This window comes from Suricata suricatta, chromosome 1, assembly GCF_006229205.1.
Source record: "Suricata suricatta isolate VVHF042 chromosome 1, meerkat_22Aug2017_6uvM2_HiC, whole genome shotgun sequence".
NCBI classification, from domain to species: domain Eukaryota; kingdom Metazoa; phylum Chordata; class Mammalia; order Carnivora; family Herpestidae; genus Suricata; species Suricata suricatta.
Window position 1 is genome coordinate 191,464,905 of NC_043700.1, and position 15,147 is coordinate 191,480,051.

A 15,147-nucleotide genomic window follows, 5' to 3' on the forward strand; every position below is an offset into this window, starting at 1 on the left:
CGGTAAGGCTGACCTCCCCGCGCGACCCCTGGCCCGGGTGCACGACCTTGGACCTAGCGGGCTGCTGGGAGGGGGCGCTGGGCTCCGGGGTAGGGGAGGCTGGGACCCCAGGGGAGCGCAGCGGGGCGGCGGAGGGGCCCGTGGCCGGCCAGGGGCAGGGCATAGCGGGTGGGTGCCCCGCGGGTGGGGTCCTAGGGAGCAGGTGCTAGGGCTTTGCAGGGGGGAGGCCCTCCAAGATCCCTGTTCCCTCCAGGAAGGGGCAGTCTAGGGGCAGCCGGCGAACTCTATGTAGACCCTACCTCCCACCCCAGCGGTGATGTGGACAATAGTATCTCCGGAAGCGGGCTCTGGGCCTGGGAGGGGTTGGGGTCTGCTGGATGGGGGCGTGGTCACCTTGGGGGGAGGGGTTGTGCCCCGAGGGCTCTGGGGCAGGGAGCCAGGTGACATGGGCCATCCGAGGACCCTGGAGGGGGCGTGCGCCTGCATGTGTGATTGGACAGTGGGGGGCACGGGGCGCAGGCAGGGTCCTGGAGTCCTGGGCTCTGGTCCCGCCCGCTCCGTAGGGGGCTGTGCCCCTCACATTCACCTTTGGGCTGCCGCTTGTCCCCTGTCCTCACTCCTTGTCAGCAGCAGACATCTCTGTCGCCAGAGTGTCCCCTTGGGCGTGGGGGCCAGGCGTGTCAGATTTGGACTCTCAAGTGCGGGGCTTGTGCTGTGCCAGGAGCAAACTGCCCCTCTCAAATGTGCCGATGCCAATCTTTCCTTTTCTTCCTTCTCCTTCTAGATTTTCACCCCACCTCTGACCCTCACTCCCCCTCTTTCCTTCCCCGCATTTCGGCAGAAAAGCCCAGGCAGAGAGAGTGTGCCCACGTGAGCACACGGGATGTGGGTAGAACTTCCACCGTGTTGTGGATGGACCTCCCCACGGCGTGAGGCCCCAGCAAACGTCTGGAATCAGGCTGGCCGCCTCCTCCAGGAGGCCCTCCCTGACCTGCCTTTTTCCCAGGGGGAAGCTCGGCCAGCACTCATGCTGCGTCCGCACCTGTGGAAGGGGCCCACAGGGGCTGGATGGCTCTCTGACTGGGGCCCTGCGGCGGCACTGGTGGCTGTTTCCAGAGTAAATCCACCCTAGAGCCCCATCTTCACTCCGGACAAAGGGGCGTGTGTGGTCCCAGGATGCCGAGAGGCTTTTCCAGACCGCGGGCCGGCACGGCGCGGGGCCCGGCCGCTTGTGTCCGGGCTGCTCCTACCTGAGGACTCTGTCCGTGTCCCTCTGCACCTGCGCCGCAGGGCGAGCCTGGACACTCCCGTCTGCCCTTGTCCCTTGCCTTTCTCCAGGTCTTCACAGGGACCCTGGGGGTGGGAGGGCCTGACACAACGTGCATGCTCCTGGGGGCCAGGCGGTTCTGGGTTCAAATCCCCAGTCCTCTTCTCTGCTGTGCAGCCTTGGGCAGGTGGCCTGGCCTCTCTGGCCGCATTCAGGTTTCTCATCTGTTAGAAGAGAGTCCTTGGCCAGGACCATCTTCCACTTAAGAGGGAGGGAGGGGCGTGTGGATGTCTCAAGTGGGTTAGGTGTCCAGCTCTCCATTTGGGCTCGGGTCATGATCTCACGATTGTGAGACCGAGCCCTACGTCCTGAGATCCTCTCTCTCCCTCCCCCTCTGCCCTTCTTCCCCACTCACGCGCTCTCTCTCAAAATAAATAAACATTTTTTAAAAAGGAGGGAGTGAGGGAGCTGGCCAGCGCCAGGTCAGCCGGGGCCCTCCGTTGGAGACGTGCTGACCCCTTGTGGTCACCTAGTGTAACGGCACGTGTGGACAGCCAGGACAGAGGGGCCAGTGCCATCTAAGGACGCAGCCCTGTAGTAAGTCTACACCTTCTAGGGGTCCCACTAAAGAGGCAGCGAGAAACAGGTGAAATTCACCAGAATAACACATTTTCAGTAAGACACTGTGTTGTCCCAGGGTGTGGTCATCGATATAAAAACCACGAATGAAGTGTTTTCCATCCTGTCTTTGGTACTAAGTCTGAAACTTGATGAGTACTTAACACGTACAGTTCGTGCAGGCACGGCCCCGCTGCTCCGAGCTCTCGGGAACCCCGTGTGGAGAGTGGGGGCCCGTGTGGCCAGCCCCGCCGACCCCTGTCTTGACCCCACGCCGGCCCCTGGCCTCCCCGGAGGCCTACGCTGGGGCTTGGCTCTGCTTGCGGGTGGAGTCGTGTGTCCCCGGCCCCACCCGGCAGAGCGGTGTTGACGTCCTGACGCCCCGTACCCGGGTCTGTGATTTTACTGAGAAATGGGGTCCCTGCAGATAGAGTCTGAGTACAGTGAGGTCATACGCGCTCAGGGTGGGCCCTACATCCAGTGGCCGGTGACGTTTGAAGAGAGGACACTGAGGAAGGACGTGTGGTGATGCGGCCACAAGCCAGGGCTTGGCGGGAGCCCCGAGGGGGACGGGGCAGGGAGGGCCCTCCCGGGATCCTGCAGGGCGGCCCGGGCTGCTGGCCCCCAGCACCGGGCAGCCTTCAGTGTCAGTCACACAGTCTGCGGGGCTTCGTTCCAGCAGCCCCCGGACCCACATCCACCCGTCTGTCTGTCTCGCTCCTGGTGCCCAAGTCAGCAGATGCTGCCCACTCGTCCACCCCCAGCCATCAGGGACACAACGGTCAACCCCTCCTTCTGCCGGGGTGCCCCCGGAGCTATGTCCGTGGAGCCCATAGGGAGCCCAGGTTCACCCCGTCGGACCCTCCCACAGCGGTGGGCCCTGTTGTCATTCCCGTTTGCCAGATGACGAAACTGAGGCCCAGAAAGGCACCTAATTCCCAACTTCAGGTGCAAATTGAAGCCATTTAAAATCAGGAGGGATCCTTTGTCACATCCACTCCAATCCAGCCACTTGTGCGGCATCTGATAATTTTGAGGGGGCAGACATGGGGGTCCCTGCTCCTGGTTTCCTGAGGCTGCAGGGACCCCAGGCCAAGGGGGAGTCCTTCTGCTCACTGGACGTGCCCACCCTGGCCCAGTGCAGGCACCCGCGGGCGCAGGGAGCGGGGCCAGGGGCCCTTGGCCCAGCCGTCCATCGTGAGGCCTCGGGCTCCCGCGCTGACCTGGTGCGGGCTCACGCGGGCTGCAGCCTGCAGCTCGGTAGAGCACATGCCACACCGTCAGTGTTGGGCACTGGAAAAATTTAGGAAAATTACTTTAGGATAATTACTTTGCCTGTTGCTTTTCCCGAGTGGTGTCCTTGCCTTGGGATGGCCTGAAACCTCAGCTCATTGTCCTCGGTGGCATCACACGGCAACGGGAACGGGACTATTACTCACGGAGCATCTGTCCCCAGCCGGGTCCGGTGCCGGCCACTAAATGTGGGCCATCCCTCAGAACCTTTACACTCTCCCCACCGTGGGGTTATAATAAGCCCACATACAGTGGGGGAAACAGAGGCACAAAAGAGCGACTCCAGGGTCTCCCGGCCATGACCAAGGGCTGTCCCGGTCCGGCGTGGACGCCTTCCCTGCCTGCCGCTGCCCCCCTGGGCTCGCACCAGCCCCTCACCCTGTTATTTGCACAAGGAGGGCGTTTGCGTGTGCGTCGTCTGTCACCAGCGCTGAGAGGGACAGGCGGCGCGGGGCTGCCTTCCACCCCGTGTAAGCGCTGGGAGCCGCCTGCTGCAGGGCCCGGCCTCTGGTCGCCTGGTGCGTGCAGGGCGAGCCCTGTGCAGAGGCTCCTGGCAGGGAGCTGCCTGGCCAGCCCCCAGGACCAGAGCCCCCGCGCCAGCGGCTCCCAGCTTCCCGGACCCGTGGCTCAGGCCGGGGCTGTGCGAGGAGTTATGGGATTAGAAAAGGGGCTTTTCCCTGCATCCAGTCTCCTGGGCTCCCCCCGCACCTCCTCACCCCTTGGGGTCCGCCTCCTGCTGCTCCCGGGACCCCCGCCTGCACGGCTGGCTGGGGCCAGCCGGGCTCTGAGTCTGATTTCCATCTCCCCATGTCAGCGCCTCCCTCTCGGAGCCCCCAGGACACCGGGGACCTTGGGGTAGGGACTCGGCGGGTGGCGCCACCGGAGGTTGGTTTTAGCGGCTTTCCCGTGGCTCCAACGCTGAGTCTACATCTCGGGCTGGAGGAGTCTGGTGTGCTTCTCTGGGAAGAAGAAACTCTTTCCAACTCAGGAGGCGGCGGAGCCCCACTCTTGCAGAGTGTTCTGGAAGGAAGGGAGCAGACACCCGTGTGACACTCAGGGGCCTTGAATAACGTGCGGTCAGAGTCCGTGGTGGGGCGGAGCCATGCGCAGTGCAGGGTCCTAGAACTGCTTGTTAAATATTCAAGAATCTTGGGGCGCCTGGGGGCTCTGTCGGCTGAGTGTCCGGCTTCAGCTCAGGCCATGATCTCGTGATTCATGGGTTCGAGCCCCACATCGGGCTCTGTGCTGACAGCTCAGAGCCTGAAGCTGCTTCAGATTCTGTGTCTCCCTCTCTCTCTCTGTCCCTTCTCCTGCTCATGCTCTGTCTCTGTTTCTCAATAATAAATAAACATTAAAAGAATTTAAAAAATTCAACAATTTTGCCAGAACTAGTTGTCCAACTGCTAGAAGCTTGAGTCCAGGCCACCGTGGGAGTATTTCCAGCCTGGGGAGCGGCAGACACCATCGGCCAGGGCTCCCGTGTCCCCGCCAGCAAGTCTGCCCGCACACGGCTGGTCAGCCCCAGGCTCTGGAGATGGATGGAAGCCACGCTGAGCCACGCTGCTCTCTGACTGTCTCTCCGTAGGCTCTTGGTGGCACCTGTCGGGGACCCGGTATCCTCACCCGCAAAGTGGGGGGACAGCTCCATCGGCACCGAGGGCTGTGGCGCGGACCCAGCAACACCCAGGGTGTGGCCAACAGGCCATCTGCGGTGCGCGGTCTCGGGTGACAGGGTGACAGTCCGCACCCCTGACAGCGCCGCCGTCTCTCTCCGCAGGTGACTGCCACGGGACCTCAGCTGCAGACAGCGGTATGGAGCGCGGACTTCTTTCCTTTTGCTTCTGTGGGAACAGCGCGGCCCCTCAACATATCAGAGCCCTTTAGAGAGCTGAACCCGCCAGCCCCGAGCGGGTGATTCGTAACAAGGCCCAATGACCAAACCCAAACCCCTTCTCAGGAAACTGGAGACCAGACAAAATCAACCAGGAGGGCTTTCTCTTCCCAGCCTGGCTGTGCCGCCGGCTCGCACAGAAATGCTCCCTCCAGTCATCCCGGCTTCCCCCTCGGCTGGCGTCCGCCGTGGCCGAGGCCGTGTGCGCACCCTGGCCACTCTTGATCCCAGGAGCTCCCGGAGTCTCGGCTCTGTGCCAGCGCCGCCGGGCAAGCCCCTGCCCCTCCCGGGCCCTGATCTTGTAGAGCGAGGAAGGGAAAGCTGGCCTCGGGGGACGGGCGCGGAGGCTGCGTGGCGTCTGGCGGGTCCCGTGAGCTCCGGGACGGGCACAGGATCTCCTCAGGCCCCCTCCGCCCGATCTGGGCGTCTGCTCTCTCCAAGGGGAGGGACCGGACTGTTTGGAGAAGCCAGAGAATATTTTCTCAGTACAGAAATCAGTGACACATGCAAAATGTTTTGAGCAGAAAAATGCTGAGTAGAAAGAACCTTGTCTTTTTAAACTTTGACACAGAAAAGTGGCAGAATCTTAGAACTGGTGCGGTGAGCTGGTGCATACGGAATGTGCATGGGGCAGGGGGCGGCGTGGGGACGACAGTGCCCTCGGTTCCAACCTGGGGAGCCCTGAGGGGCAGACAGGGGCCCTGCACCCTGGGCTGGAGCAGTCCGAGTTATGAATGCAAATGACAGTGCCCAGTGACGCCCAGGTCCCCACAGCCAGGACCTCCTGGGGAGATGCAGAACGGGGTCAGGCCGGGCTAAGCCGTGGCTGTCTCCACCCTGCCCTCCCTTCAAGCCTGGAGCCTGAGCCGACCACTGGGGGATCCGCCGCTGTCCTAGAGACCCAAGGTGGTTCCGGCTGGTGCACCTGTTAGGACTCGTTTGCTTTGGGCTGTGGGTTTGGGAGGGTTCACACCTGCTTCTGCAAAACCCAGGGTCCACGGGCCTCTTTCATGCACCCTAATGTGTCAGACCCTCGCCAAGGCTGGCTGCACCCATTTTGCAGCTGTGGAAGCTGAGGCCAGGGCGGCCTGCCCCGGCTCCCTCATGAGTAAGTAGTTGAGCCTCGTTGGTCTCAGGAGTCCCGGCCCGTGCGGGCCTGCCGTGTCTGATGGATGACCGCGCGGGTCGTGGAGGGAGGGAGGGAGTGACCTGTGACCCCACCTGCCCCCAGCCACGTGTGTGGACCTGCAGCTCACGACCTGCAGCGACGCCGCCTACAACCAGACTGCCTTCCCCACCCTGCTGGACCTCCGGTCCCGGGAGGCGGTGGAGTCCAGCTCCGAGTACATCCTGCTCAGCGTCCTGCACCACCTCCTGGAAGGCCAGTGCAACCCCGACCTGCGGCTGCTGGGCTGCGCCGTGCTGGCCCCCCGGTGCGGGGGCGGCCGGGTGCACAGGCCCTGCCGGCACGTGTGCGAGGCGCTGCGGGAGGCCTGCCAGCCCGCCTTCGACGCCATCGACATGGCCTGGCCCTACTTCCTCGACTGTGGCCGCTACTTCGCGAGCGCGGAGGAGGGCTGCTTCGACCCCCTGGAGAAACTGCGCGGTGCGTGGGGCCCCGGGGCTGCGCCGGTGCCCAGAGGCTTGGGCGAGACACCCGAGTCCCGGTGGGGAGCCATGCCCCCCATACGGAGCCCTCCGATGCTGGTGCCTGGGCCAGAGCTCGGGTCGTGGGCACGTAGGCTCCTGGCCGGCCGGACTCCTCCGCGTGGGCTCAGGGCAGCAGGGGAGGGGCCGTGGAGAGCCGAGCTTTGGTGTCTCCAGTGATGAGCTAGCAGGGGTGGAGTGGGCAGCCCTGGGAAGTGGTGAGCTGCTCATCTCTGGAGGCATGCAAGGAGGGTCTGGGGGCTGCTGGGCGGGGATGCTGGGGGGAGCGAGCCCTGTGGGAGGGCTGGAGGGGGTGCCTTCCACAAAGTCTGCCGAGCGCCCTGGAGGGGGTCCAGGTAAGGACGGGCGTCCGTGGCGCCCGCCCTCCAGGGAGACCCACCGCGGCCCTGGCTCACGAAACTTTCTGCAGCGCTGGGAAGGCTCTCTCATGAGCTGGCGCACATTCAGCGCCCTCGAGGACCCCAGTTTTGAGTTTATTCGCCTTTAATGAGCGTAAGAGCACGCAGCCCCGTGTGGGCCCCCCGGACGGCGCAGGACAGCAGCACGTGGCCGTGCCCGGCGTCTGCGCCCACCTCAGGGTCACGAGATCTGGCGCTGGGTGCCGCCCGCGTACTGTCTCACTTGCACCCACAACATCCCGAACGCAGGCACGGCCCTCGCCTCCTGGATGAGGGCGTGTCTCCGGCGCCGTCTGCCCGGCAGCGCGGGTGGGAGGCAGGCCGGTCCCCGATGGGCTTGGTCGGTCCATTCACTGGATAGTCATCGAGGGTCTGCTGTGTCCGAGGCCCTGTGCGGGCACGCTGGCGAGGGCAGGGAGGACGCAGATGGGACACAGGGGCACCCGCGGGGACGTGTGTGCGCTGGCCCCCAGCGGGTCCGGCTCCCAATCTCGCCGCTCGCTGGCTGGGTGTGCGCTCGGGCGAGCCTGGACCTGGATGTGGCCCGGAGGGGCCCGTCCCCAGCGGGGCCACTGCGCCTGCAGTGGGGGCAGAGGAAGAGAACCGGACGTGCCCCTGGGGCCAAGGCCGCCCGCCCTGGGAAAGCCCGCGGAGGTGGCTGGAGAGAGATTATTTCGGGCAATTCCGCCGCCAAATTGCTGGTTCCGTCTGCTTTCTTCCTCCCTCAAGACCATTTAGAGCAGAAAGAAAACCACAGGGCGAGTGAGACCCTTAGGGAAAAGCAGGAACCGGTAACCAGCCTGCAGGGGCTGTGTCTGCCCTCCAGACGCCGGAGAGCCGTGGGTGCCCCAGTCAGAGGGGCGCCCACCCCACCTGGGGGCCCGGACTCCTCCCGGGGGAGCCTTAGAAAGTGTGGGGGAGAGCCTCCCTCCCTCCTTCCCCTTCCCTCCCTCCACTCCTCTCTCCTCCCCTCCCTCCTCCTTCTCTCCCTTCTCCCCCCTCCCTTCACCCCTTCTGCCTCCTCCTCCCTCTTCACTCCCTTCATTCTTCCTCCCTCCCATCCCCTCCCCTTCCCCCCTTCTTCCCCTCTCTCCACTCTTCCTCCCCTCCCTCTCCTCCCCTCCTCCCCCTGCCCTGCACAGGTACACTCACTGCAGTCGGGGCAGTGGTGGGGCGGACTGTGACTGCCAGACAGACAAGGGGCTGAGGGCTTCACCGTGGAGCCACGCAGACGGAGCAGAACACCAGCTGCGTCAGCACCGAGGCCACGGCCGGTGCCAGGGGGGCCCACGGGGGCGCTGGTGCCAGGGGGGCCCACGGGGGCACCCAGCGCACGGGCTGGTGGCTGCCCGGTGATGGCGTGCTTTCGGCTGAGGTCCTACAAGGGTGTCTCCTCTGTGTCCTGTTCTGCATGGTACACGGTTTCCTTGGAAACCACATAGAGCTTTTTTTCTAAACGCTTATTTATTTTGAGAGAGAGAGAGAGAGAGAGAGAGCGCCCTCGCGTGGAGGACGGGCAGACAGGGAGAGGGAGAGAGAGAATCCCCAGCAGCCTCTGCACAGTCAGCACAGAGCCTGACGTGGGGCTCGAACTCACCAACTGTGAGATCATGACCTGAGCTGCAGTCAAGAGTCAGATGCTCAACCGACTGAGCCGCGCAGGCGCCGCTGACGTGGTGCTTTCAGTCACAGTCACTAGAAGCCGTGCTGCTGGCACGTCTCGGAGGTGTTATCATCAGCTGTGGATATTAAGTCTTATGAAGGGAATTTTAATGAAAGGCATAAATTAGTGAGGGAGGGGGTCCCCCCAGTTCCCGAGTGTGCAGGGGAGGGGTGGTGAGGGTCCCGGGAGTTGTAGGGGAGCCCCCATCGGCGGGTGGGCGGGCGCTGGCCGAGGGCGCAGAACCGGACACGCCCGACACCCCGTTCTTCCCCAGGAGGCCTGGACGCGGAGGAGGCCCCGCCCTCGGGGCTGCCGCCCACCTCCGTCCGCTTCGCGCACCACTCCTACGCCCAGATGGCGCGCGTGCTGCGGCGGACGGCCGCCCGCTGCGCCCACATCGCCAAGACCTACAGCATCGGGCGGAGCTTCGACGGCAAGGAGCTGCTGGTCATCGAGTTCTCGGCCCGGCCCGGCCAGCACGAGCTGAGTAAGCTGGCAGAGGCCTGGGTGTGGGCCGGCTTCCGGGAGAGGGCTCTGGGCGCACTCAGCTTGGGAAGCCCAGGCCCGGGTGCGGGATCCTGGTCACGGCAGGGCTGGGGCCATGGGGGCGTGAGCAGGCAGCATCTGTGCTCTGCTCTGTGCCCTGGGGCACGTGGCCACACGCGCGGGCCTGCTGGAACTCAAGGGCGCAGTGGGAGTGGGGGGCACGGCCCCGGGGAGTGAGTGCCAGGGAGAAGAGAGGCGAGGGCCCCCTTGCGTCCCTGGGGAGATGGACGGGGCTCTGTGCACCCCGTTGTTGTCGCCGCCTTGCCCTGGCGCACCGGGCCCCTCAGGTAGGTGCGGCGCTTGCCCTGAACACCTTTCCGCTGCTCCTTTGAGCTGCTTGGCGAACGTGGTATCGCAGAGCGGTCCGACCCAAGGACGCCTTCCATTTAAAAACCCCAAGTCCCTTGAGGGCGTCAGGCGCAGCGGTCCCGCTCCTAGACGGGGCAGAGCCATGTGGGAAAGCCTGGGTCTCACTGCCGCTCCAGAGCCCTGTCAGTGCCGGCAAAGCAGGAGGTCAGACACGTGACCCTCGAAGCGCAGGTGCTGGATAGAGCTCAAGGTGAAACCGCATCTCGAGGGCCGGCAGGGGCTGGGGCCTGGGGGTCAGTGCAAGGGTCCCAGATACTCTAGCCAACTTGGCCTCTGGCGGGGCGGCCTGGGGGCCCTGCAGTGAGCTGAAGTCCACCACGAACCTCTCCGGGGCACTGAGGGCGTGTCCAGGCACAGGGGCCTGGTTCTGGCCTCTGCCCGGAGCCCTTCCTTGGCCCTGTCCCTCAGCCTGTCCCCGTGACCCTGTGACACACAAGGGGTGAATCCAGAAGCAGCTCCCATTGGACCCTTGGTTGTTTAATTACCAAAAATTATATTGCCTGCGGTTCAGGGGCTCTGGCACCTTTGCTGGGCCGGCCACGCTCAGCCCGGTTTTCATCCTGGTGGTTCGGGCTGCATGGATATCGTGAGCCCAAAGCCCCGGCTCCCGTGGAGGGTCAGAGGTCACCCGCCCACCCCCGCCTCCAAGGCCCACCCTGCCTCGCATCCCTCTGGCTGTGGGCTGCTCCGGGATAAAGACAGGACCCTTCCTATTCCAGACTGATGTGCGGCTTGGGAATGTGGTGAGGGTGTCCCCCGTGAAGCCAAGGGAAGCGGCTGTCGTGGGAAGCGTCGGGGTCATTTACACCCTCAGAATGCGGGAGGACAGGCGTGTTTGCTCCCACCGGCACAGGGCCCAGGGCTGCACACAGCCAGGGGAGGGGACGCGATTCTCCAGATGAGCAATATGAGACTCGGAGAAGAGAGGGACTTGTGTGGGGCTGCTCGTCTGCTCTTCCCTTCTAACCAGCATCCACTCTCCCTCCTTCCTTCCACCATCCATCCATCCTTCCGTCCAGAGAGCCAAACATCTATCTACCTACCCATCCGTCCTTCATTCCATCCATCCATCCACCCACCCACCCATTCATCCATCCACCATCCATCCATCCTCTGTCCAAATACCCAAATATCCATCCACCTATCCATCCACCCTCCATCTACTCACCCACCCACCCATCCATCCACCCATCCTTCTGTCCAAATATCTAAACATCCATCTACCTGTCCATCCATCCATCTATCCATCCACTATCCTCCATCCACCATCCACCCTTCTGTCCAAATATCCATTCACCACCTATCCATCCATTTATCAATCTATCCACCATCTACCATCTACCCATCCATCTATCCATCCATCCATCCATCCATCCATCCACCATCCATCCATCCATCCTTCTGTCCACATATCCATCCATCCATCCTTCTGTCCACATATCCATCCGTCCATCCTTCTGTCCAAATATCCAAACATCCATCTACCTATCCATCTGTCCATCCATCCATCCATCCATCCATCCATCCATCCATCCATCCATCCTTCTGTCCACATATCCAAACATGCATCTACGAATTTATCCATCCACCTTCCATCTATCCTCCATTCACCACCCACCATCCATCCACCATTTATCCCTCCATCATCCATCCTTCCACCATCCACCCATCCATGCACCATCCGTCAATCATCCATCCTTCCAAACTTCCTTTTTGCTTCCTCCTTTCTTCCTTCCTCCTTCCCTCTCTCCCTCCCTCCCTCCCTCCCTTCCTCCCTTCCTCCCTTCCTTCCTCTTTCTCTTTCTTTCTTTCTTTCTTTCTTTCTTTCTTTCTTTCTTTCTTTCTTTCTTTTTTTCCTTCCTTCCTTCCTTCCTTCCTTCCTTCCTTCCTTCCTTCCTTCCTTCCCTTTCTTCTTTCTTTCTTTCTCTCTCTCTCTCTTCCTTCCTTCCTTCCTTTCTTCTTTCTTTCTTTCTTTCTTTCTTTCTTTCTTTCTTTCTTTCTTTCTTTCTTTCTCTCTCTCTCTCTCTCTCTCTCTCTCTTTCTTTCTTTCTCTCTTTCTTCCCTTCCTCCCTTCCATTCATTGGAGGGTCAGCTTCCTTCCCATATCAGCACCAATGTACACCTTAACTTACTACACAAATACAGAAAATGGCTGTGAATAAAGGTCACACAGGGTAACGATGCCATCTATCATTATTAATTAGTTTCCTGATGTGTCGTGCTAATAATTATGGCTAAACATACGAATCGAGCTTAGTAAGTAGTGACTTTGATGAGACATGAGTCATAGAGGTGCTGGGGCTGAAACAAGTGTGACGAGGTCCCCAAGCATCCCGTCTTGCCAGGTGGGCCCTCGAGCCTCCAGGGCTGCTAGGGTTTGAGATCACCCCTCAGGTCGCTGTATCTCCCCCAAGTGGAGCCTGAGGTGAAGCTGATTGGCAACATCCATGGCAACGAGGTGGCGGGGCGGGAGATGCTCATCTACCTGGCCCAGTACCTGTGCTCCGAGTACCTGGTGGGCAGTCCCCGCATCCAGCGCCTGCTCAACACCACCCGCATTCACCTGCTGCCCTCTATGAACCCCGATGGCTACGAGGTGGCGGCCGCCGAGGTGAGTGTTCCCCACACCGGACCCCGCGGGCCGCCGGCACGCTCCCATCCGTTCACCCGCTAGGGTCACGGAGGGTCTGGGTGACAGGCATTCAGCCGACAGCAGCAGCAGCAGCAAGGTCCTGTGTGAGGGTGGGGACAGACCTCTGCAATTCTGGAGGAGCAAGAGAAACTGGGGGAGACCTCACACGGGCTGGAGAGCGGGGAGCTCTCTGGTGGAGCTGAGCAGAGCCCTGTGGAGGTGGGGAGCCAGCCGTGCACATCACCATTGTGGGGGGGTCAGCCTCCCAGCCAGCCGGACAGAAAGGGCCAGACAGGTGGAGGAGGAGGTCAAGGACAGCTTGGCTGGACACCCTCCCAAGTTCATCACCGGAAGCCGGAGGGACACTGCAGCCCTGGCCTCCTGCTCAGCCCCGGCCTGTGGCCTCCTTTTGATAGAGGCAGAGAGGGTGGGGAGTGCTGACCCTGGGGGGCGTGGCCTGTGTTTGCAGGGTGCTGGCTACAACGGGTGGACCAGCGGGAGGCAGAACGCGCAGAACTTGGATCTGAACCGCAACTTCCCTGACCTGACATCCGAATACTACCGCCTGGCAGCGTCCGGCAGCGGGCGCAGCAGTCACATTCCCATCCCACAGCACTACTGGTGGGGTAAGGTAGGAGCCGCCTGCCCCCACCCACCGGCTGGGAGCAGCCTGGGCCCTGAGTCTCAGCTTCCTCCAGGGAAATGGGGATAACTCTTCACTGGGTTGTTGGGATGCTGGGAACACGTATTGAAGACACCCTGGGCCTGGCAGGTTCTCAGTGACAGCAACCCCGGCAGGCTGCCTGGAGGCAGTGACGGCCTGAGGAGGTGGGAAAACGGGTGTCAGGCAGGGATGTGGCGATGTAGGAGATCCTGACGGCAGAGCGGGGCCGGCTGGCGCGGAGGGCCCAGGGGCATGGCCAGGGGTGGCCAGCAGGGGCGTTCCCGGTCCCGACGATGGTCTCCTCCCTCCTGGGCAGGTGGCCCCTGAGACCAGGGCGATAATGAAGTGGATGCGGACCACCCCATTCGTGCTCTCAGCCAGCCTCCATGGGGGGGACCTGGTGGTGTCCTACCCCTTCGATTTCTCCAAACACCCGCAGGAAGAGAAGATGTTTTCTCCCACGCCCGATGAGAAGGTGAGCTGAGCGTGGGGGCCGTGCTGGGGCGGGTGCCCTGGGGGCTCTGACCTCCCTGAGCCCCGCGCAGTCACGGCACCAGCAGGAGCCTTCCCCGGCCAGCTCGAAAGCCTCCTCCTCCAGGAAGCCTTCAAGCCAGCAGGAAGCAGCCCATCCTTCCACTGGCCACAGCCCGCTTTCCATCAGGGTCCTCAGCCGGGACCCCTAGGGTGGGGAGTGCAGCCCAGTCCTCCCTGCCTGGCTGGTGGCCTGTGTCCAGGGATGGGTGCAGTTCCAGGCCTTGCCGGCAGGGGGCAGTGCTGCAGCGCACATGGTCCGCCTCCCTGCTGCCTGTGGGCCTTGCAGGTCCCTTACTGGGCCACCAGGCGGACTCCGTGGGAGCCGGGGTACAGTGGGACCAGAGCAGGCATCCTGGCCCTGGAGTGCCCTCGGGTCTGAGGAGGACTCTCCTTTCAGGCCTCAGTTTCCCTCACTGGTCAGACCAGCAGGGCATGAGACGCGAGGATGCCCAGAACCCTCTCCACCCCGCTCTTCCCTTAAAGACCCGCTGCCTGCAGCTTCCAGTCCTGACCCTCCTGGGTCCAGGGTCCTGATCCTGGGGCCCTTGCAGGCTGGGTTTCTGGGAGCAGGGGGGCGGCCCCTCCCATCTTATGAGGGTGACCATGGGGGGTCTGTGATGGTCCAGGGCCCATCGACAAGGGCACTGGAGGAAGTGCCCAAGCTGTCCCCGGCGACACCTGTCCCTGCACGGTCAGCCCCGGGCTCCTCCTCGGCCCCTCCCGGACCGCAAAGCTGGACGCTCTTCCTTGGGTGGCCTGGGGGCTCAGAGAGGTCCCAGCTCTCCACCCACTCGGCAGGCCTGCCGGGGGACCCAATGTGGTGGGGAGCCCTCCTGCCCTTTCCAGTACTTTCCACCGGGGCTTGGGGGCAGGGCTGGAGGGAGCCTGGCTCCCTGCCTGTTCTCCGCCCCCCCCAGGCTGTGTGTGTGAACGTGAACCCCCAGCCTGTCCTGGGCCTTCAGGGGGGCTCCCCGAGGTGGTGTCTGCCTCAGCAGAGCCTGGAGGAGGTGACTTCCCACAGGTGCCCAGAGGGGGCGGGGCACCACGGAAGTCGGGGGGGGGCTGAGCGCCGGCACCGGGCTGCGTGCCGACACCGGGCAGGGACAGCACGCCGTGGGCTCGCGTCCTCCATCCCTCACTCACCCAGTCACCCCCCCCCACACGCTCACACACAGACACCCTACATGCACATGCCTTCTCACACTCACACGCCTCACACACGCTTTTTCACACACACTCATTCACTCATACACGTTCTCACACTCACACACTGACACACTCACCCACTCGCACACCTTCTCTCACACACACACACCCATGCATACACACGTGCCTACTCACACACACTCGCCCACGGGCACACACCTTCTCACACGCTCACACTCACGCGTACATGCATTCACACACTCACGCACCTCCTCACACGCTCACTCACACGCTCGGCTCCTGCAGCCAATACAGAGCTGGGACGTGGCGGGGGCGGGGAGGGGGCAGCTTCCGTGCTCGGAGCTCACAAGTGACCCGGCCGAGAGGCATCCACTGCGGGCACCCCGGCCCCCGTGCTGTCCGGGGGCAGGGCCCACATCCGGACAAGGCCTGCTCTC

General features: G+C 62.9%; 2 protein-coding genes across 2 annotated transcripts in view; one reads left to right on the forward strand and one right to left on the reverse strand.

Annotated features, from left to right (window-relative positions):
- Window positions 1–15,147, reverse strand: part of ACOX3 (acyl-CoA oxidase 3, pristanoyl) — a 922,607-nt gene that overhangs the window by 89,865 nt on the left and 817,595 nt on the right. The gene's annotated exons all lie outside the window — the stretch shown is intronic.
- CPZ (carboxypeptidase Z) overlaps window positions 4,957–15,147 on the forward strand; it is a 16,073-nt gene continuing 5,882 nt past the window's right edge. Inside the window, exons 1-7 of the mRNA XM_029933159.1 lie at window positions 4,957–4,988; window positions 6,301–6,675; window positions 9,073–9,285; window positions 12,128–12,324; window positions 12,815–12,976; window positions 13,326–13,484; window positions 14,461–14,564. Coding sequence (XP_029789019.1) covers window positions 6,591–6,675; window positions 9,073–9,285; window positions 12,128–12,324; window positions 12,815–12,976; window positions 13,326–13,484; window positions 14,461–14,564 — 920 coding nt within the window. The 5' untranslated portion in view covers window positions 4,957–4,988; window positions 6,301–6,590. The remainder of the gene's footprint in view (window positions 4,989–6,300; window positions 6,676–9,072; window positions 9,286–12,127; window positions 12,325–12,814; window positions 12,977–13,325; window positions 13,485–14,460; window positions 14,565–15,147) is intronic.